We start from the raw sequence: 24,542 nt of genomic DNA, 5'->3' as shown, positions 1-24,542 counted from the left end.
AGGTGCTAAAACAGCATTACAGACAGAGGGAGAATACAGGTATATTCAGTCAGACAATATGAGAAAAATAATGTTTTTTGATTATTAAAGCATGTTAGCTAGTAGAAACCAAGATTACACGTCTGAACATGAAATGAGCATATGTAATAACATGCAAATCCTTCTTTATGTTCTCAAAGTCGTTCTTAGAAACATAAATGACGGTTACCAAAACTGCGTGATCAGCTGCGGTGGCATTTAAAATGAACAATCGCAGAAAGAATTGAAGATGACAGAAAATCTGACCTTCTGATGAACCAACCATGTAGGATTTTAAAAAAGCTTTTATTTAGCTTTCATGTAATGACAATTAGGCAATAGAGGAACACCCGGCTCCCTCCACCCCACACCCTACCAGCCCTGTACCTCCCCCACAACACCAATGAGCGTCTCAGAAGCCATTTTCCATTAAATCCTGGTTTTAACCCCGATGACCCCACATATACTCAAAGCCTGCTCCATCCCCCCACTCGATAAGGGAATTGAATTACTGTTTCTGCGTGAGAAATGAACACTCCTGGCTACAGAAACCCAGGTCAAGTGGTTTTAGCTCAACTGTGTGTGATTAGCTCACAAGAGGGTTTATAAAGAGTAAGGATAGTGGAGATTGGAAGGTTGATGTCATATGAACTTTGCTAAATAAAGTGTACACACTGAATGCAGAAATGCTGAAGCATAAATGGTGAACAGACAGAATCCCTCCTCCTCCTCCTCGTCCTGTTTCATACATTTGGAAGATTGTGTTAAAAAGTGTGAATAATGCTCTGTTGTGGTACTTGACAGAACATGGTCAACTGCTCTGGGGTTTGAACACCATGTCTACCATGTTACATGTAGACCATGTCTACAATATTTTTTTATTTTTTTTAAGCTCAAACGTTTAAGCTGATATAATGCAGGTTTGTCCATTTTCTTGCCAAAAAGTATTTGTTTTCACATATTTGGATTTCTGGAAAGGTAGAGCCTCCAAGGAAACTGTGCATTATAGAATTGTACATAGTGTATTGGTAATAACAATAGATGGACTCACACATGGCCCTATCCCTTTCCCTTAACCCCTGTGTGTGTGCCGCGTCATACATGTATGGATTCACTACGATTTCTCTTGCTAGGATTCTTACTCCTTCTCTCTCCGTCTCCATTACACAAATAAGGATGTTGCTATTTCCAATAGACAACAGCCATCCATCACTTCCACCCTGAGCTGCTCAAGGCAGGACGCCTTATACATACAGTACCTGTTCCTGCTGAAAAGGACACAGGGTTAGTAATATGCAGCAGGCGTTACCTCACCAACACTGGGTCCACACACTTGCACATATGTTATGCTAAAAGGTATATGCAGGTCCATTGGTGTATATTTTGGCAGCATATATAGAAGTCTTATATTAGCTTTCTGTAGAGCTTGATAGAGTACTCTCTTTGGCTCCAGGTTTCCACCACAGTGAACCTGACAGTAAAAGGTTGCACACAGACTGCTGCTGGCTATGGCCGTGGTTATAAGCCGGTATTATCTGGATCTAAATCTACAATTCCTGACTGCTCGCTGTCTTCCGATAGCCTCTTGACATTTCCACCAAGCCAACAAAACAGTGGTCAAAACTTCTATCATCATTTGTGAATGTTACTGTTTAAAATGTCAAAATTATACTGTATGCTGAGAGGTGTCCTCTGGTGTGTGTTAGCCCCCGACTACACTTAAAATGTCACTTATGATGATGATTGTTTGCCAGTAAAGACAACAGACAGTATTGACTTTCTCAGAGCTTTCAGAGCACTCAACAGTGATTAACTGAACCCTCCATGGCAGAATTGAGTAACATCATAAACATTGATTGCAGGTACATTCTCTACCACTGAATATCTCCTAATAAAATCAGCATATACATTATCTATACTTTAAAGTGCACTAGACCACGGCCTTTACCGGTTGGCTGTGTTGAAGGCTTGTTACCTTGGTGATGAAATGAAAGGTCAGTTCGCTCTGTGCACGTGTACGGGCACAACATAATCTTCGTCCACGTCACTGTACATAAAGCAGCACATGGATATGCGTGTCATCTCGATGACACGGCGGCACAAACCAATGTTACTGCATTACGCTGCACTGGAATTGTAAATGGAAGGTTGTGGTGCCTGGCTCCGACGTGGCATGCATGGCTGCAGTAATGTGGTGTTTACACACTGACAGGTGCAATCCTTTCTTCAAAACGAATCAACGAGGGCAGCCAAGCCACAGTAACTCAGGGGTAGTCATCAAGGGGCTCACATGCTGTGTCCGAATGCTCACACACTGCATACCAATGACAAGCAATTTGTAGTGTGTGCAATATCAGTATGCAAATTCACTAGGTTAAAGGTATGAATGTTAAGTATGAAGTAAGGTCACTGAAATCAGATACATAATTACTCCTTCTTGTTCCCATAGAAACAATCTAGAGGGAGACATTTTTAACACACAAGATGATGGACAACAAGGGAAGAAGAAAGGGCAAATCTTCGCTCCGTGGCAAATTTCTTCACAATTTTACAATATAATAAATGATTTCTGAGAAGCAAAATAGTTTACTCTGAAAGTCCACTTGCTTATGAAAGTCAGACTGCATGCAGAAAGTATTAAAGACTGTCTCCTGGTTTGTGGCATTCACTTATAAAGCTGAGCGGAATGCACTAAAAACTTCAGATGCCGCGCTGTGGTTTGCCACCCACCACAAAAAAAGAATATTTCGCATATGAATTAGTTTCACTTTAGTATAGCAGTGGTTTATTCTCCTCAAAAAGGGAACAGCTTAAAATGGCCCTTAGATGTAGATTGTAACATTCTTGACTTTATTTTAAACTGTGTCTCCAATAGGCTTTTTCCATAGCAGACATTTGTAAAATAGCAGGTGGCAATAATACTGTATTAATGATGACTCCATTCTCACATCTAAGACTGATGGACACCATGAACGCCTGTTGAATGCAATACATTAGCAGGTACTCAGACTAGAGGTTGGAGGCTGCAACTATTCCTGTTAACATTTTAAAAAGCATGTTTAGGAGGAAAACATACAGTGCATCTTATCCAAGAGTGTGGATATGAATTAGAAAGAAAGGAGACTCAATGTATCTGATGACTCTTTGTTGTTCACACACACATAAAGAGATACATAAAGTATAAATAACCAGTATGCAGTAACGCTTCACATGGTTACACCTCAATTATCTATGACCTTATTCTACTTTATTACTGAGTAACTTAAAGGTCCCATATTGTATTGTATTGTATTGTATTGTTAGAGTTCCATTTCTTTTTTGATTATGAAGCAGGATGAGGTATATATACTTTAAAATGATCGAACCACTCAACGGAGAAAAGCACGTAGCCCGTATTCAGTAAGTGTCTTTAAACGAACCGTAAGGACTTCTGTATGGTTGTGATGTCACAACTCTACTATATATAGGAAGAAAATGACGCTTACGTGCTGTTAAAGTCATTCCCCGACTGCAATGATGGTGCACAGATGCTGAGAGAGCAGACGCAGACAAATGAACTCACCTTAACTCAACATGCATGAATACTCAGGTTACTGAAGGAGTTATCCAGGTCTTTTAACAGGGGAAAGGTGTTTACATGGTGTTTGAGAACATGTCGTATTGCCTTAACCCGAATATAATCAGATTTCTAAAATGCAAGTAAACGCACTAAGTATGAGAAAAATAATGTTTTTTAACATTAAAGCATGTAAACATGTTCCAGTAGAAACACAAAATACAAGCATGAACCTGATAATGAGAATAATTTGTCCTCTTTCAATTTCAGTTGCCATGACAATCTCACAACAGCCTTCACTATTCCTCTCTAATAACACTTTATGACCTAATCTGAACCCTAACTCTACCCATCAAATGTACACAGTAAAATGTCTTTATATCCGACCATTTGGCACGTCTTATTGTGTGTTTACAATGAATCGCAGTGTTTCCTGAGCTTGCAAAGGTCTTATTCTGCACTAACCGAAGGGAAATCAAGACATTCTCTCTGTGTCTTTCTCATTCTCCCACGCTCTCTATCTCTCTCTCTAACTTTTGTCTTTGCAAGTGAAGAGCGAGCCTTTGAAGCCCGCTGTATGAAGCTGGCTTTTTGTTCTCAGCTTTACAAAATATACATGTGCGCACCATGTATAATGAATAATAGTGATCTCTTAAGTGTACTATATGTGCAAATGTGATATGCCCGGAAAAGGTCTCCAAGTGTCAAAATCAAACCTGCTGCATTCCTGTCCAAAAGAATATCATAAACAGCACATTAATTGTTTGTCATAAAATAAGCTCTAGCGTAATAAATCCATATATATCAGGGGTTCTCTGTATGTACATACTGCCTATGCTAACTGTGCCTGCTAGCCATTAGAATAAGCAGACAATTCAGTCGTAATCGTGTTGATTAGGTCTTCACAGCATCTCTACGTTGGTTTTGAATCGGCGTAAAATCTAAGAAGCCTTTGCTCTGGCTTTTGGTGCACTGATGTACTTTGGAGCTCAGTGAAACCCTTTCTGCTGCTCGTTAAAATTAGACCTGACTCTTGCTCATACTCCATCCTTCTCTCACTTTCGCTTTCCAAAAAATGAAGCGAAGTCTTTGATGCCAGCTCTATGAAGAGCAAAGTGTTTAGGGTTTTTTTTTTACTGTGTGAATAGAGCGGCGGCTTTTCTCTTCATTGTGTCTGACATCTCAGTTCTTTGGTCTGTGCTTGATTGAGGGCATGTTTAGTTTCACTTCCTTCCTCTATTCCATTTCCTGATTTCCTGTGCAGTTTGAGGCTCACAACTGGTCTGTGTGAAAAGCTATCAGCTGCTGGTGGGTTGGAAACAAATGTTCTCACTCTGAATCCGCAGTTTATAATCCTATGTCATGGAGCACAAAGCAACAGAAGGCTTAACAAGTTAGGGGGACGATTGAAGATTTAAATTTCAATCAAATTTCCTTATTATATGCTTTTTTACTGCAACACAACCTCAGTTTTATGTATTTAAGCAGCTGTTTGGGTGCTTGAACTGAATGTATCAATGGCTAGCTCACTCTGCTAGCTAGTTTGTTTTTAGCACACTACTTTGCTTGCAGCATTATGACAGAAAAAACACCCATACAAGGAGGTTACTATCCTTACTTATACAAGTTGGGTTTGGAAAATATCTCTCTAGTGTTCTCAGTAAAAACGGATTCAGCAGAACTTCGACAAAAATGTTTCAAGAAACAGAAGGATGGAAAGACTGCATGACCACATGGTCGGTTCGTTGCGCCACGGCAAGCAATCCATAGTTCCCCTTAACGCTAAACTCCTGTTTTTGACTGAGTGAGACAAAAAACAACTACTGATTATGTGCTGTTTTCTCTGGTAGGAAAGAGAATCGCAGCAGTTGCCGTGGTCGCCATGCGTCTAGACTATGTAATTGGTTCATTACAGACCTGTAAAACTATGATCAAAGAGGGTTTTGCTTTACAGTGACCTTAACTGGAACCTTAACTTTGAGCTCTTCATTTTAAACATCTCATATTAAAAATAGTGAGATATCATGTCTTTGTTTTATTATGAAGCAAGTTGAGGAAGTATAAAACGTACAATCAAGAGAAATGCACACAGCCTGTATTCTGAAACTGTGTCTTTAAAAGACCTGTCAGGACTTCTGTACTGTTGTGATGTCACAACTATACTATATATCGACCTTTTCAAAGTTGCAAACATAAACATTGTAAATGTGTCCAAGTTTGATTCCTGTTGCAGTGAATGTAAATGACATCAGCTGACAGGAAGTTAACAAGGACCAAGGCTGTTGCCTAGCAATGGAATTTTGTTGAAAAGGTCCATAGGTAGAAAGTATTGCTACAGTCATTCCCCAGCTGCAATGATGTTGCGGAGGCACTGAGAGTGCATATGCAGAAGACCCGTAAAGGCTGACCAATCAGAGCAGAGCAGTTTCACGAGGGGGACATTTCATAAATAAGTTGAATACAGGTATATTCAGACAGACAGTATTAGAAAGATAAGGTTTTTTGAACATTAAAACAAATAAGCATGTTCTCGTAGAACCCCCCCAGAAAAAAAACGTATGAACCTTAATTGAGCATAATGGGGGACCTTTAAACATTATAACAGACCCTGTCATGCTCACATGCACAGAGTTCACATACACAACCCATGCATCATTCTGTATCTTTCACCACAAGAGCACAAATGGTTTAAACAGTATATAAAGTGATCAGCGGCGTCCGAATTTTACTTTCGCTCTCTGTTGACCTTGCACATATAGAACTGACAGACCATATAGCCCATACAAATCTCTGAAACACAATTACTGTTGCAGAATGAAAAGCAGTCTGTGCTGATGCCAGCATCACACATGTGAAGCCTCCAGAGATTCTCATGCATTGTGCCTTAATTACGCGGCTAACGCTAGCACAGCGGCCTTGCCCTTCAGGGCACTTTATGTCCTCAGAGATGCGTCCACGGAGGCCAGGCAGACTCTTTGTAGCTCTGTCCCTTCACTGCCTTTGTCTTTCCAACGCATTGGTCCCATGGGTGAGTCCACAGTGGCGTCCCATGTGTGATTATTGGCCAATGACAAAGTAGCTGCCACGGCCCTCATGAATTATGCAGGATAAAAGGGAAGCAACTCCGCCCTCAGTTATGTAAATTTAACTTTGAGGAGACAGAGGGAGGAAAGTTGCTGGGGGGGTGTTGACACCCATTTTAAGAGGGAGTTGGTATCACATGGTATAAATCTGTGTGAAAGGGGAAGCCACAAGTCATGATCCACTGACATACATATAAAGTAGTTAAGTCCCACAGCAAATATCCTATGGTGACCAGGAAGTGATGCACTTGACATCTGTGGGCTTTTGCAATAAACAGAACTAGAATAGGTGGTTTTCATGAGAAGGCCTAACCCCCATGGTTGATGCAGCAAGGGAACAAGCACCATCTTAAAACATCATAAAACATATTTCAAACTAGATACACTATTCAATATAGAGGACATCTGAAAAATGCAGTTCAATAACATTTTAATAACAAACCCTAGTCCTCCCAAACGTGAACTTGTATGCACTTTGTAAATGTATAGGACTGGCTTATACTAATACTAATTTACCCCTGAATGGAGCTTCACCACTGCCTTGTGTGAGTAAGCCATCCAGCCATGAATAAAACAAACTCTGCCTATAAATAACCCAGTCTGGGCCATGCAGGCCAGGCCAGGCCAGGCCGAGCACCGTGCGTAAATATGGTTCACAACCTCTCCACACATGGCAGCTCTGTTGTATGTTATTATGTCATGGGCGACGGCAAACACTGCCCTATTGATGTCTCTCATTTAGAAATGGCATTGGTGCTAGCATAACTTCGAACAGCAAATGGACCAATGAGCCTCTCCTCTTACAGGCCAAATCTGGTTTTCTCTGAAATCTCCGAGTAAACAGATCCTTTGACAGTTTATTTCCACTGCCATTGATGACATTAGAATCCTCTGTGCTTTTTAAAACTCTCCGCTTGTCCTGCATGCTCAAGTTGAACAGCGGATACCCAATTAGATTGTGAAGGAACAGTAACTGCATATCATATTAACCATCCCACTGTGACATCGACTTTATGTGCCTTTTCCAGGAAAGAAGCCTAATCCCCCTCTCCCCATCGATTGTGAAGTACATCCACAAAACTGATATTCAAACCGTAATTACCTGTTTTGCATCAGATGAGAGCATTAGAGTATCCATTAATGGTGTGTGTGTGTGTGTGTGTGTGTGTGTGTGTGTGTGTGTGTGTGTGTGTGTGTGTGTGTGTGTGTGTGTGTGTGTGTGTGTGTGTGTGTGTGTGTGTGTGTGTGTGTGTGTGTGTGTGTGTGTGTGTGTGTGTGTGTGTGTGTGTGTTGTGTTACTGGTATTGTCAACATTTTCTAGAGCAGGTCTGCAGGCTCAGTAGGTGAGTGTCTACCTCACTGCGTGTTGACAGCGAGCCAGACACCCAGATTCACTGTTATGAAGGTGAATGTTAATCTGGCTCTGGCTGTCCTGTTATTGAAGCAGATGGTATCTGGCAAACAGGAACCACATGGTCACAGCTCTCCACTATCTATCTAACTATCTATCTATCTATATCTCTCTCTCTATCTATCTATCTATCTATCTATCTAACTATCTATCTATCTATATCTCTCTCTCTATCTATCTATCTATATATATTTACGTATATGTGGGATTTCTAGCTACAGTTGATGGGGTTGTTTGTGGAACAGTAAGAGTTACATTACTTAGCTATAAACAATAAAAAGCAAACAAAAAACACTACTCAGTATAGATGGTGATTGCCTTTGTTTCTTCATATTACCCTACGAGGGAAGCCAAACAAAGTTTATTATAATTAATTATTAATACAAAAAAATGATACTCTCATGAGATACCTGATTATTTATACATGTTGTTAATCCTATGAGATAAATCATATTATCTGATGAGGATAGCCTACAACAAAGCCTCATCACCACTGCATCGACATCACCTGGAGGGCAGATTGAGGCGTTGTTTTGTGCGTATAACGGTTCACTGTTGACCAACATTGTCCATGAGTAACACAGTAAGTAGCCTATCTTACACTACAGAGTGAAGTTAACGCATCAAAGAAATCAGGTTTTTGAAGCATACAGTATGACTTTTAAATGGCACAAGTTGGCCCCAATAGAAGGCTACCAAAGTCCGTTCATTTTTTTGGTAATTTAGTGTTTCTCTGCTTTCTGTCTGAGGTATTCACGTCATAAAGCAACAATTTATAGCTCCTCCGCAGTGATAAGGATCATCTTTTGTATTCGGCATACATTCCGCTTGTTATTATCGACTGCATTGCCTTTAATTCCAACTAATATCATTTGTTGACTTCTTAAACCGTGTTCCGCCACCCGAATACACGGCGGGGGCGTTAGCGAGCGGTGTGACCAAAAATGTAAAAAGTTGATATATTCTTGAAACCAAGTGCTTATTTGTGGATTATATAATGCCGAATTTAACATATCGCTACTTCCATTTACAGTCAGCTCTAGTTGTGTTTTGGCAGGTATGTTCAATTCGCCGAGAAGCAAGGAAACTTTAAACTAGCATACTCCTCATGATGTCTGGTTGCGCTCTCTCCAGCGGGGCTTCAGTTGCAGTTTGGGGACGGAGCTGAGGAGCGGACGTCAGGGTTCTGCGTGCGCTCGTTTCTTACCTGTGACATTTGCGGTCGGAGGTTGATTTCTTTCAGGTTGATGCATTGGGGTCTCAGGTTGTTGAGCAGATGGCAGAGGAGCACTCCATCCCGGAGGGTTTGAGCCAAGTCGAATACCTGTGCAGACTCCCATGTAACCCGGTGGTTCGCTGGGAGCACCTTGCAGTTTATCAACCACAGCGAGCATTGCCTCCAGTACTCCATCATTATTGTGACTTTCGGCCGGCAGAGCTTTAAGAGAATGGGTTCTTGGGTGGGTTTTTTTAGCAAGTCCGACTGCTCTCGGCTCGGTAGTAGTCTGCGTCTTAACCCGTACCCATGCTACACATCCGCCAACTGTGAGAGCCGATGGAGACGGAACTGGACCACAGCAGAACAGCGGAGGATGACAGTCCGGTGTACTGAGGCTGTGGATGGAGCGCACCCTGCTCTCTGTCTCTCTCTGTCTCTCTCTCTCTCTCTCTCTCTCTCTCTCTCTCTCTCTCTCTCTCTCTCTCTCTCTCTCTCTCTTCCCTCCCCCTCACCCAGTTCTTCACCTCTTCCGCTTGTCACCCATAGGCTCGTTGTGTAGACTACTGTATGAACCTACAATCATTCAAATAAGAGAGGATAAGATGAGGGGATGCTTATTCGTCCAGAACAAAAAAAAGTTTTAAAAAAAACGTGCATTTCTTGTGCATTAAATGAATTGACTTCCTCATTTGTACAGATAATATTACCACGCATCTTGTCCAAGTTCCTGTCTGTATGCAAATATCCAAAGTTAATGATTAAACAAACCAAACAAGTGCATATCCCTGTGATAAGGACCCACTTTACTGTTCTGTAAGATTACGAGATGTGCTCATGGCTTATGACTAATAAACCCATTGAATAGAATAGAATATCTTTATTGTCACGCTATCAATATCCTACTTTAATCCATACACTGTTAAACTGTCATTTGATATTAGTCATAATGAGGTGAGCGTAAATGAGTCTATGAAGTATAGGCACTATAATTGTACACATATCTTCTGGGATATCTTCTATAATCAATACTTTATTATATGATCAAATGTAACAACAGTACCAGTGCATTACAGGTACACGTTTTGTTTGTATACATTTGATGCGTATTGGCTTTTTATTGTATTTTCATATCATGGCTGCATGTTCTTGTTCAGTGATGCATCTCAACCTTTCATTTTTTCACGAGTGAATCATTAGGTTTGGGATGAAAAATGACACGTGTATTCACATTAGCTAATGATTTTAAAATATTTGGAAATGTGAAACTGCTCCTTCTCCTTCTTGTTTTCTGCTTTGCTTCCTTATTGAGTCGTCATTTTCATTTGGGATATTCAAATCTGAATTTTGAGAGCATTGAGCTTCCTTATTTTGACCAAAGCCAAAAAGGATGTTGGATATGACATTGGTTTAGAAGGGAAAGTTTCTTTTTAATTGCATTAATTGTTACATTGTTCCCGTAAGCCGAAACAATGGCAGAGCCATTAAGTCCCCCTCGCCTGCCTCTTTATTCTTTCCCCATACGTATGTGTCAGCCAACCAAAAAGCTTTTTCTACGATGAAAGGTCTCTATCCTCCATCTAATGAAGCCATTTTCAGTTCATGATTGCCACCCCTGCCATTGTTTCCTCTGTTTTGGAGAAAGTGAACAGAACTACTTCTGTTTTTATCACTTCCATGACACATTTATCTATGTCACGTTTAGATTTTTACCCAAAACAAATATCCAATGAAGAGACAACATATAATAATACAGTAATATAAAATGTACTGTAGTAATAATGATAATAAAGAGGTATTTTTTCTTTTATGATTTGAGAATATAGAAGGAATACCCCAAGACAGAGGCAAATATGCGTTAAAAGAACAACTTTTTCTACAAAGCATTAATATTTCTTACATATTCATTCTTTCAATTTCATAACCCTGCTTATCACCTCACTAAGAGCATGACTGGCGTGACAGAGACAATAAATGGTCTAACTGAGGCTAGCTTTATCTCGTATTGCTTCTGTGTGAATAAATACTGAAACTCTGCTGACTGCTCGTTTAAACTCATGAGCATCTAATTAAATGTTTTAAACGCTTCAGTAATGGGAATGGTGTGTCATTACAGAATATGCACAAGCTGTCGTTGCTCCATCTTTACAAGGAATTTGGCCAAAAATGTGAATGGTAGAACTCTCTGTCACTGTCAGGTTGCCATTGAGCCCCATCTAATCCAGAAGATCTGCAAAGTGAGAGACTGCAAGTGAATAGCTTCCAGTGAAGCAAGAGAGTGCACCTGCAATACAATTCAAATTGTTTTTATTGATCCCTGTTGGGCTATTAGCTCGACAAAAGGCTACATAAAGACTGTAGCGTGAATGGGATCAAATAAATAAACATTAGAATCGTGATGTTCAAAAAGGGATTTAAGCCTCTGAGCATGATAAATTTAGCATTCTGAATGTATTGCACAAATGTATGCATTACGTAACAAAGACAGGAATGTGAGAGGATGAGAAATCCAATATGTGAAAACACAACTCTCTCTATAGCACAGCTGGTAATCACATTAAAAGTGCTACATGAGGCTGCACTTACAGTATGTGCAGAAAATGATGGTAGATAAGAAGAGAAGAAGAGAAGAACTCCACGCCTACAAGATTAATTTACTCTTACAGAAAGAAACGAGATTTGCAGAGATGTTAAGATTTGCAGGGGAAGGGTCTTTACAGCAAAGCGAAACTGCGCAGAAGGAGACGAAGAAGGAGAAGAAGAATGTATGGTAACGAATTAAAACATTTACATATACAGAGAATGAACACAGGCCTGTGCAAACAATGCTGTGGAGATTAGTCTCCAGCATTTTGCACTCGCAAACACTTCTGGGATGTCGAATTCCTCATCTCCACCTCTTCATATTTGCGCAGATGATTTCGATGAATGTCAGAAATGTCTCCATATCTTTTGTTTACCTGACGTTTCATTCGAATCAAGACCGTGGCGGTGGTCTGTGCAGCAGAGGTTGTGAGCATCCAGCGTTGTGTTCCCCTGGCCTGCAACACTGGATGCCATAGCTGGCATGGCGCAGATGACAGGAGAGGTGGCTAGCTGCTGGATGCTGGCATACCTCTCGGCGCCCTTCTCTTGTTTCAGCTTCATCTCCCGGACCAGAAGGACAGCCACGCAGCCAGACAATTATCAGCATTCCTCTGATTAATGCTGTACAAGGAGGACCGAGGGGAAGCCAGAAGTGTAACACAAGCATACATTGGGGAGATTGCAATACTCTCAGTTCTTTTTCAAAAATTGCAGCAACCCAATATTCTCAGCACTTTGTGTCACCTTGGCATTCGCATCAAAACATGGTATTATTGCTTTACATTTTACATCAAAGCACGGATGATTGATTTACCTATTTCTGGATTATTTAACCTGGAGTAGGACCAAAATTAGAAGGTAATGACTAACCATGTGAGCTTCCAAGAAACAGCGTGATTATGTCTGGGCACATATGGCAGATGTGATCTGATTGCCAGGGCTTTTTTTTTTTTCATCATCACAGTACATAATTCAAATGCTTCAATAATCAAATAAGAGATAAAACGTTGATGGAGGCACTGAAGATAAGCAAAAACAAGAAGATGGCACACGATAAGAGGGTATTGGATGTAAAAGAGAATATCAAAAGATAAAAGATATCACAGAGAAGCGAGTCAACAGCCAGCCGCTGTGCGTCATCTCCAGCCGTGCCAGCATTTTGAATAGAGGATTTTTGTCACTTTGCATCCTGAGCAAAATGTCAAATCAGGTTTCATCTTAATTGTAACCTTTGTTACAATGTTCCTGTCGAGTTTAACCATTTCAGTCCCTGGCAAAAAACTGTGTTTCGGCTCTACTTCCAGAACAACTTTAGAACTAGACTTCATAAGGGTTGAGAGTCAATTATTATTATTGCTCTTATTATAACCTGTATTTATCCAGGTTTCAAGGGAGACCTGGCCAAGACAGGCAGCAGCAGAGTTACAACACATAGTTACAAACAAAAACACAAGGACAAAAGCTATAGAATAGAATAACATTTTAAAGAAAAAAAAAGCAACACAATTTGCAATACATCATATCAATCACAAATACAATTAAAGGAGCCCTTTTGCAACCAGGAACAATTTAAAAACGTTAAAAACATTTACATGCTTAGGAGTTTGACACGATTTCTTTCCTTTTTGATTTAAAACCAAGTTTTAAGTCATTCTGCAGCAAATTCCATGTTGAGGGTGCAAAGAAAACACACCTTTTCCCTGTTCTGTGCGGACATGTGGGACAGAAAGCATAATGAGAGCCTGAGAATGCAGAGAGTATCGGCCAGCACTTTTTTGCTTAATGAGAAAACATGAATACGAGGGCAGCACACTGAGAATTGCCTTATATATATATGAAGGTGTACCAATGACAGAGCCTACGTGTGGCCAAAGCAGGCCAACCTACCCGAGAGTATAACAGCTTTACCCATCTGTAAACATGTTTATTTCTGCTGTAAAGTTGGTTATCGTTTACATTGTAGTGTATGGGAAATGACTTGCTTGGAGAACGCCACAAGTTTGAGGAACAATTCGGCTACTAGGTAGCTAATTGACAAACAACATTTTCAGCATCTTACGGATGTGCTATTGATGACTAAGCACCTGATATAAGCTAGCGTTATCATATTCCATATCAGAACAGTCACTTCACTTTATAGGAGTCTAACAGGACTCTACTGTTACTGTTACTGTCTATGGTCAGTACAGGTCTGAACCAACCCTGTCCTAAGATGGCGGCGGCTGACAAGTCTGGATGCGGTATCTATGTGTATGTACATTGTAATGTGCTATATTTAGTTATATAGCATCTTTGGCACTAATTAGCAAATATTAGTATGCTGCCATGCTCAAAGGTGATTAAGGTAAACACTATACCTGCTTAGAATCAGCATGTTAGCATTGTCATTGTGAGCATGTTTGCATACTGACATTTAGCTCAAGACACCACTGTGCACCAGAGAGCTACTAGCAAGGCTGTAGACTCTTGGTCTTTTTAATTTAACATAAACATGTAGGTTAAAGTGTGACAGTCCAGGACATCAGATGAACCACAGCACTATGTCCAGGTCAGCATGTTTTCTCTTTCTCTGTTACTTTGTTTTTGGCATGAAATTGCAGTGGCATCGCCTCCTCTTCCCGCTCTCCTGCCAGATGATCAAAGCCCTCAAAGCTCAGCAGCTCCCGAACATGCGGGCACTGCCACATTGTCCGCACTCCTTCGATATCTTCTTGCAAATTCTGCCAGGCGGTAATTTATAGAGCTTCATCCTGCTCATTGTGTCACTCGATCTGGTGACAGAGGCTGATCTATTTGTGCAGCAGTTTTATCCCCTCTATGAAGGGCATGTTATCTCCCTGCCAGAGAGAGTAAATGCTCTCCATTTCCTGTAGATTTGCACTATAAGATTATCTGTACATGCATTTAAATGAAGCTTAATGTGTTTGTTTTTAGGCCCCTTATATGAACTGTCCTTCCATTCGCTCATTCAAATTTTTCTCCTACTGATGCAAAATTTCAGTAAGTACGTCTTGAGCAGGATTTTGGTAGGCTACATATAGAAAGTTTAAACATACTATAGCATAAATACTTTCAGTTTTATTCCTGAATGACATCCACAATCATAACGCAGAGGTAACACTGAAGGCGACTATAGCAGCTTTTGTTCATTGTTTTCTAACTACTATTGATTACCTGACCCTTCCCTTAACACTCTATTTTGCTGGTTTAGGAGGCCAGAAGAGAAATCAATGACTTGGATACCCATGAGAGGCCGGGGATAAGTGGAGTTTGGCCAGGCCTTGCAGGGGATCAGCTGGGGAACCGCCAGGATGGATGCAATAGGCTGGAAGATATAAAGGAGAGCATGACAAATTAGAATGACAAAGAAAGTCATTGAAAGCTATTTCAACATGTAATTTTCCCTTTTTGTGTTGCAGTAAGGTTTGTCAAGTGCAAATTAACTGAAAAATGACGTGTTTAACCTTTGGATTTTAAAGGGAAACCATCTTGAGTTCAGACACAAGGTCATACACAGAAACGGTCCATATGTCTGGAGCACCAAGCCCAGTGGGTGACAGCAGTGAGCCCCAGTGTTATGTTTGTAGACAGCCTCAAAAAATCCAACAAAGGAGAACTGTTGCCTCAAGCTGCAGACAGACAGCATCTCCAAAAGCATTTTGATTGTGCAGTCAGTAGAATGGCAAAATGCACCAGCTTTGGACTTTGATGAACCCCCTGACTTCTCTTCAAGATTCACCATGAGGTTGACATTTATGGTTGCGAGTGAAATGACTGCTAGAGGGATTGTCATGAAATTTGGTTCAGACATGGTCTTCTTGGGATGAATTGTTGTAATTTTTCTATACAGTTACATTGAGTGCCATTGTAACAGGTATTTGGTCACAAAGTATTTGACAACTTAATCAAATATCTATCTATATATAGCTATATCAGCAGTACTTTTATGTTTAATGCCAATTAGCTGATTATAGCATGCTAACATGCAACACTAAAATGGTGAACATGGTAAACATTACTTACTAAACCTCAGCATGTTTACACGTAACTGTGTTAGCATAAGGATGTTAGCATTTAGCTCAAAGCACAACTGTGGAAAGCTCCAGGGCTGAAAAATGAAGCCAACTCGGAAGTGCCAGAAATTGCAGGTCGTCCAGTGGACACTTGAGACTGGCTCAAGTCCCCATAGACCCCCATGTTAGAATGCCAAACTTTACAGAAGAAATAAACATGTTAACAGCCTGATACAAAAAATGCATAATTAAGGGCGTGGCTGCTTTGAGTGACAGGTGGGTGCCATCACATATGGCTAACAAACTATAGGCTTCATTCAGCCCACCTCAGCTCCATCCACGCTCCTCTTCTGTGCCCATTTTCACATCAGCTGGTAGCATGTTGAGCTGGCACTGCTAAAATGGCGACGGACAGAGGCGCCCACACTGAGCTTTCGCAAAAGCTCTTCAGCAACCTGTGGATGATGTCAGGGAAACTACATCCATATATTAAACAGTCTATGTGTTGTGCCATGTAGTCGGTCAGATTATGCTGAGTGTCCAAAACAGCCACTGTTGCATAAATCCTATAACTTCCCGAAGTGAGAATGCCCCCAACATTAAGCCTATAGCAGCACGACAGTATAAAAATACCTGAAACACATAACAAGCGAGGGGGCTATACAGTCCCTTACAAACAGATCTCCTGATGACTTCCAAACATGATGCTGCTCTTTAAATGTTATAGGTAAAATGTAAAACGATCAGTTCCCTTGACTCGAATCATGACCAACTAATTACCCTTCATATACTGTACAAAATCTGCTTTCTGTATACTAAGTCTGAACCTTACATAACAACTCCAGTCCAGTGCTGTAACCACCTTCTTGGCCTCACTCCAGTGTATGCTTATCACTGGGTTGAAGGGACCCTCCCCTTGTCAAAAAAACTGACACTGAGACAGCATTCTGTCTGACACAAGTTGTTTGCTAATAGGGGAGGCCGAGGTAAGGATAAACAGGTCTGTATTTGTTATTGATATCAAATATAATTTTGCACTTCATTATGATGCACCATATTGTTTCAAGGACTTCTACACATTAATATTCTACGCATTACAGAGTATCAGAGTCTGATTTCAAAGTATGTTCGCTCTAAGGTTATATAAGTCTTGGATGCATAATTCTCTAATCTTTTCACCAGATGTTATGTATTCAAATGCTGTGCTGTATGCATTTACATTGTAACTAAAATAAAAAGTAAACTGCATTAACCCAAGCATTATTCATCAAAAGAAATAATATGACATGTACTGACCATAGACAGGCATCTGGATATACTAAATGTTGCAGCTGTATTTTTGTTTTATTTATTTAATTACAGACATTTAATTCAAGCAACAGTCTTTAAAAATGTTGTTTGTTTTATGTACAATGAAACCCTAACTGTATTTCTACTTGTGTCTGCTATCCTTAAGAAAACAGATGGCCTTGACTTTGGCAGACAGAGCCATTGGGGCCATTATTGGGGCAGCAGTAGCAGATGCAGCAGGTAAGATAAACTGGGAAATACTGGTGCTGTGACTAAGGTAATTACAGCAACATGGCTTTAAATATCTGCTTCCTTCTCTGCCCATATCTCAATAATTCATACTCCAACTTCATGTTGTGATACTTTCACAGAGCTTCTGCTATTTCATGTTATGTTTATTTCTCACATTGAAAATGTGATTCATAAGAGTTTATACATGGCGCTTGTCAAACTCTATTTCAGTCATTCGTCAGTAGCATTATCTATAAGCAACATATGTACATGCTGATAAAGTACAAGAGTGGTTCCCTAACTTGTGTAAGTCATGGTGATTTCATACATAATGCCATTAAAACACAGGTCCTGCAATAGTTGCTAAACCTAAACTACCCAAAATGATTTGGTTTTTCTTTCTTTGCCTTATAAATTATCCCTAACACATATAAAGGGGGTAATCCCAAATGTTAGTTCCTGATTCAGGATCCCCTCAACACACATCTGTTTCCCTTTACATGTTATCTGTTATCGACAGACTGTATATACAGAGTAGGTCATGTCAAAAATAAAACTATTGAATGTTCCACTATTTTTCTCCCTCTGTTCCCCACCCATACAGCCCAGCCCATGCATTGGATCTACAATCCAGATAGACTCAAAGAAGTTCTCTCTGATCTGGAGCCATCTCCCGAGTTTCGGCCTCAGTCAGCGAATCCTTTCTACCGCAGGACGACGGGCGAACAGACCTGCTATGGAGATCAGGCATACGTCCTGCTGGAGTCAATGAGTCAGTGTGGAGGTACTGAGTCCGGCAGCAGCTATGTTACCATTCTCTTCAGTGTCTGCCAACTTGTAGCATTGTTTGATTGGCAATATATCATGTTGGAAAAGACTGAGCGGTGTTTGTACGTTAAATATGAAACCAAGAGATGAGTATTTTAGCTTAGCATAAAGATAGAGAGCAGGGGAAAATGGCTAGCCAAACTAAAGCTTAAAAGGGACGAGTTGTGATTGTATTTGAGGTGTATCAGACTTTTTTTTTGGTAGATGCTAGAATGTAGTACCAACCAGTCAACAAAGGAAACTGGCATTCTTCTCTAATACTGTGCAAGAGCCAACTTTTACAGTAAGCAGTAGCAGCTAGCTAGCTATGAAGAGTTAGGATTCTGTTAAAAGACAGGGTTAGGGTTGCATCATACAGTATTTATTCACTATAACATCTTGTTGTAGTAGGCCTTCAACTGTGTTGTTGATGCCTGCGCAGTATGGCGGTCTTGTTGTTTGGTAACTACAGTACATTCTACCGTCTACCCTATGTCTCTCCGGGTACACTGACTTCCTGGGGATCCTGGGGTTACTTCCTGAGAAGAATCCAGAAAGTCCTCAGAAACTAGCCAAGAAATGGTCCAGCACATGAATAAAATAAAGGATGTGTTAACTGGTGATCTTTAGAGGTGCTGGTTGACAAAGTGTATTACTATTCAACAAAGCCCAGCTAGCTAGCTGTTTCCCCCCTTTCCCTGTTTTTTTTAATGATAAGCTAGCTACCAACAGTCTCCTGGCTGTAGCCTCATATTTAACGGACGGACATGAGAGTAGGATTGCTCTTCTCGTCTAACCCTCTGCAAGAAAGTGATTACGCTTTTTATGCTAACATACGCTAACCAGCTGGCTGTAACTTCATATTTAGCTGACATGAGAGCATTATGGTTCTTCTCATGTAACTTTTGGCAAAAATGTAACTATTCCCTTTTGGTGACACACCACCTTTAACGTATCACTTAATTGCCTTTTTTTACTACAGTATATAAGAGATGATGTCACATCAGTGTGTTTTCATGAACTAACATTAATTCATTCATTCATCTTCAACCGCTTATCCGGTCGGGGTCGCGGGGGGCTGGAGCCGATCCCAGCTGACATCGGGCTAACATGTTTTTTTAAAGATGCAGTATGTCATGTGTTGGCAGATGTTATTATGGAAGATTTGACCAAGCGCATCTACAAGTTCTTTGGCCCAGGAACAGTGTATGACCTGCCTCTCAATGATCCTTACAGGAAGAAAGGAGGTACTGTACCTGTTCTGCATTTATGTAACTGTCAATATTGTGATGTCCATATGTATCAATCATCAACTTAACAGGCCTAAAAGGATGTGAAAACCTCTGCTACTGTCTGATAACCATGTGCATATGTTTTTCCTACCAGCCGATGGGGAATTCCCTCTCCATGAAAATATTCCATATAGTCAGACTTCTCTGTTCTTAGTTGGTGCTCAGAGCTTTGGATATGTGTTGCTTTATAGTCAGGGTATCATATGAACTCAGTGCTGCTGTAAATCACCATGACAGCACAGGGCACTTTTGGGTACAGCAAACCGCAGACTGCTTTATGCCTTCGAACAACATAAGAAGGGCTGTGTCAGCATCATGGGCAGTGATGGTCATCATGGCTCTGCAGAGAAAAGAGCTCCACCTACAGAAACTTAAACTACATCAACAGAAAGTTCAAGGAAATGTTTCTTTTCCTCTCTTGTTTGTATTGTCACTGAGTCATGCTTCTCTGATTCTGAAAATGAATACTCACTATTCATTTTCCTGCATATAATAGCTGTTGTATTTGTTAGGTCCCAAAGCCATCCTCCCCATAAATGGCCCATGGAGAAATGGGAGCCTGAAAGCTTTCATCAGAAATGTGGACGCTGGCAAAGAAGAACCCGGTAAATAGCCTATTACAGATTGCAAGTGCATTGTTGCCTCCCCAGGTTTGTTTGTTTTTTGTAATCTGTTTTTATATGTTTTTGAGGTTGTGATGTTGACTGTCAGATGGACGGTGTCACTAAGCTGGCTCCGGTAGTGGCCATGTTCGCTGGTCGACCTGAGATGCTGGAGAAAGTGGAGAAAGCCATACGGGTGACCCAAAACAATGACATGTGTGTGGCTGAGACACTAGCTGCAGCAAGGTGAGAAACAGCTCTGAAGAGCATAATAAATTAAACATAATAAACCTTTGGTCAAGCACAGTAGCAATAAAAGTACTGTGAGTGAATCAGAATCAGAAATACTTGAGAATCCAGAGAGAAGAGAGACTTAAGACTTGGATAGACCCTTTTCTGTCTTTCCAACCTTGTTAGGTTCTTGGAGCATTTCATTCTGAATGGTCCAGATCCAAATGCCCTGGATGCAGTTCTGGCTCAGCTGAATGACCCAATGAGAAAGAACCCTCAGGAGCTGGACCGGGCCGTCATTGGTAATGCTACATGTGTCTTCAAAGTTTCAGTCCTTTTAAGATTCAAAGGAATAATTTAATTATAAAATCACACGTATTGTGCAATACTCTAATTCACTCTATTGCAGAGAGTTAGATGAAAAGACCACAATAATAACTGTAAAATATAAAACTATAACTGGTAGCTTTGCGTAGCATAACCGGAAATAGGTGGAAACAGTTAGCCTGGCTAACTCTAAAGCTACCAATCAACCTTCTAATCTAACTCTCCAAAAGAACATGAGAGTGCTGTAAGTCTTCTGGTGAATATGTATGATTTTCTAAGTGTAATTTTGGTGAGCAAACCAGGCATTGTCCTAGCTAGCTAGCAGCATCTACATTGCATTTTACGGAAGCGTACCTATATTCCCCCGGGTCCTATGTTCACCGGCTCCTATGTTCCCTGCTTTGTATGTGACCGGGGAACATTGGACCCTTTTTTCTGCTTCCCCGGTCCGTTATTGTTTCCCCAATCAGTGCCGAATTCCGAGGCAAATAGGCCTATGTAGATCCCACCCATACCCCCTTTTGGGCATCACGTTTCTCACCAAAACATAACAGAATGCTGAATTAAATCAGCGAAGGCATAGGCTTATGCGACCAGGGAACATAGGACCCGGGAAACATAGGGGTCATTTGACAGTGTATTCCATGAGGATAGATTTGGTGTGAAATCTTCTATATTGCTTGATGATTCAGTAAGGGGAAAATAAAATGTTACAGAACAGATGTATAAGATACATAATGTGTGATATTAATAAAGGCAGTGACAGCCAAAAAAGGCTTCCAGTGTTTAAACACTCAACAACACATTTTATCTCTCTTCCTGTATGTCTGCTAAAGCACATATCCACCAGGTGAAGGACAACCTAGCCAAGACATCCCAACAGCTCGTACCTGCTGTGTTCACAAATACATGAGGTAAGCCAGTCGGTAGCAGCAGGATTCAGGTCTGTTGACTTGGCATGGTTTGCGTACCCTCCCTGTCAGTATATCCGTTAGAAGGGTCCTCTAGTCTTTGATCTCCTGACTAATGGTCTCCCTCCTCCTTCCTTTTCATTTTCCCCTTCCCACTGAGTCGAGTGTCTCGGGTTTTACAGGGCTAAAAGGTTTAGATGTTTAATATACATGTGAAGTTCTGCAGGCCAGGTCTATTCAAGCCTATTGATATTGCAAAAGTTAATCAAATGATAGTGTTTTTCAAGACACAGTGAATAGCATACAGTAAGTAACTTGATGGCAATATAAGAAGACTGGATACTATATTTTATAACTGATCTGTCACTGTATAATTTACCACGTCTTAACTCTACTAAATCCGGATTTGTGTCTAGCTTTGCCTGGTGCGTTCCAGGGAGCGCTTCATGGAGTCCTGACGCTGAAACAGCTGGATGAAGCAGTCAGGGACACCATGCGCTGCGGGGGATGCACCGCCAGCCGAGCCTCCTTCATAGGAGCCTGTTTTGGGGCACAGGTACTGTAGAAACGTGGCTCTCAGGCATATAAAATAATTATTAGCCACTGATACTGTTTTGAGGTTTTATGGGTGGAAAGTAGGATTAGGGAATGCAATCAGAAATGTGTTTTTAAAGATTTTTAGGTTGGATGGTTAATGTTAGGCATTACCCTCAAATGGTTAAGGTTAGGATAGGGGGTTGGGCAGTAAGCCCCCCCAGTTTTTGTTGAATTTTTTGCAAGGTTTTGCAAATCTAGGGTTACCATCTAGACACGACTGCAAACCGTGTGTAACAGCACAGAGATTATGGTAAGCTAAGTGCACTATCAGTCCAGTCACAAAATCCATCAACATAATCACTCAAATCAGTCAAAAGCAATAGTTCAATTTAGCATATTGTTGTTGTCTGTTACTATGGGACTCTTGTAATGAGTTTGACAGTGAGCACAGATATTCTGAAAGCTTTGTGCTGCCTATGATGCTTTCAGCTGTGATCTTGATGTGTTTTCAGACTGGTCTCCAGGGAATCCCAGAGTCTTGGAGGCAGAGGACGCTCAGATATCCTGTGCTGCTGGAGCTAGCCCAAAATGTGGTCCAAAAAAGTCAGCAGTTGTAGTTCAGCTTTGATTTTGCCCTAAATGCAGTTGTTTTATCACCTATTAAGTATATATGGAGTGTTGGGTGTTCAAGGCCTTTTAAGAAGACTTTATCAAGTTGCAGATGTACTTTGACATGACGATCCATGACAGTCGCATTCTAAAGTCTTGCACTGAATGAAACTCGAATTAATTTGCTCTGTCAAATCTGCATCCTGTAAGAAAGTAAAAGTCCATGCAAGACATGTATGTTGTGTTGAGGAGCTGCATTGTAAGAAACAGTCTCAAATAAATATGTCACCAACATGTCTGTATTGTTTTTCTATAAGTCCTTTACTCTGAAGTGGACAGTTGGGATTTTCTGATCTCAGGAAACATGCTTTACCTTGACGAGAAGGTTAAGTTTGTTGAGTTTGTAGTTACATTTCAGCAGGTTTTGGACTTTTCTTACTCTTGAGTGCTTTCAGTGATTGTGAAGTGAAAGAGCAGATACACACAGATTTACTACTGGAACAACCAGACTGCAACCGATTCCTCCCTCAAAGGAGCTGTTCTGCCTTCCTGAAAATGCTGACTTCCATATTTACGTGTTTAAAGCACCCGCCCCAACAATTCTGAAAGTTAGCCAAGCATAAAGGAAAGCCAAAGCCTTAATATATTTGACATAGTGTGGTTCTAAAAAATTGAAATGTGCAGGCTACATTTGCTGTTTTACAGCCTATAGTTGTTCAAATATGATAAATGGGCAATAGCTCAAGCGTGCATCTGAAAAAAATTACATCACATGTCATTTTGGCAGACCAATAAGAAACTTCTGTATGTGTGTGATTTGGAAAAGACCCGCAGCCTTTTCAGTTGTGAAGCACAAATGCGACAGATGAACAAATGTGTGGATGAAGAAACCTAAGAGCCATTGTTTAGCTGAGTAGAAAGGTTGTAGCTGACAGTGCGTTGGTCGCCTACAGAGGGGAAGTCATTTGATTTCTCTCTCTATGCCTGACTTCCTCCCACACAGCAGGTAGTAGGCTCTGTCTGGTATAATTACATCCAGACCTGGGGAGTGTTTTTGTTTTTCCAAAATGTGCCAAAGGCCGCTTCCTCAAGACATTTTCTAAGAAAGAGGAAGGGATTGCGGAATATATTATGTTGCAGATCCGCACTGCACTGAACCTGTATCGCAGACAATATTCTAAAGGGGAGGACCTAAATAATATCTCCTTGTCTCCTATAATAGCCTCACTTGCCATGCACACCAATTTGTCCTTTACGTTCATTGGAATTGCAAAGTTTGGAGTCCAGCCATGAATGCTGCTAACAAGAAAAAGCATAACTTATGAGGACAGATGAGCCTCTCCCGTCCGACTCCTCCTCATCATCCTCCTCCTCCTTCTCCTCCTCCTTCGCCACTGCCGCATAGAAGTAATGCATAATGAAATTAAATCTTGTGGTGTTCCTGTTTATGGTGGGAGGGAGAAGCACCCAGGCTCGAGGCTTCAGGATGATATTCAGGAAATATATTCATTGTTTTAATATATTGCATTCGGTTCTTGTATGCTACTGGGCACACAAAAGAATTGCCTGATTTGAGGTTACTTCTCTTTCCGACTTGACAACTGTCAAGAATAGGACGCATGGAGAAGTCAATGGTAAAGGCTCAATGGAGGTTGACAGGCAAAACGTATGAGTCCAGGCTTCAGGGCAGATGATAATGAGGCTATAAATGGGTTTAGCCGCTGCTGTAATGTGCTTTCTTTTCTGTAGTTTGAATGTGGTTTAGCCTATAGGCTGAAACCACAGAGAACACCAGTGCTTATATTTCCATACTAGGAATCGT

At 40.8% G+C, this 24,542-nt stretch overlaps 2 protein-coding genes across 2 annotated transcripts in view; one reads left to right on the top strand and one right to left on the bottom strand.

Moving 5' to 3' along the window:
- vav3 (vav guanine nucleotide exchange factor 3) overlaps positions 1–9,543 on the bottom strand; it is a 98,987-nt gene extending 89,444 nt beyond the window's left edge. The window contains exon 1 of the mRNA XM_083936108.1: positions 9,276–9,543. Coding sequence (XP_083792234.1) covers positions 9,276–9,482 — 207 coding nt within the window. The 5' untranslated portion in view covers positions 9,483–9,543. The remainder of the gene's footprint in view (positions 1–9,275) is intronic.
- Positions 9,544–16,845: 7,302 nt separating this feature from the next.
- On the top strand, positions 16,846–22,970 carry LOC310963693 (crystallin J1B-like). The gene is made up of 10 exons (XM_083936596.1): positions 16,846–16,883; positions 17,340–17,413; positions 18,009–18,188; positions 19,360–19,458; positions 20,016–20,108; positions 20,195–20,351; positions 20,523–20,638; positions 21,500–21,577; positions 21,991–22,130; positions 22,624–22,970. The coding sequence occupies exons 2-10, from the start codon at positions 17,347–17,349 to the stop codon at positions 22,726–22,728; spliced, it is 1,035 nt and encodes a 344-aa protein (XP_083792722.1). The 5' UTR covers positions 16,846–16,883; positions 17,340–17,346; the 3' UTR covers positions 22,729–22,970.
- Positions 22,971–24,542: the final 1,572 nt, after the last annotated feature.

The sequence above is a fragment of the Echiichthys vipera genome (genome assembly GCF_963691815.1).
Source record: "Echiichthys vipera genome assembly, chromosome: 21".
Taxonomy (NCBI): Eukaryota; Metazoa; Chordata; class Actinopteri; order Perciformes; family Trachinidae; genus Echiichthys; species Echiichthys vipera.
Note: the sequence above shows the minus strand (reverse complement) of the source record. Positions and strands in the feature narration are given on the sequence as shown.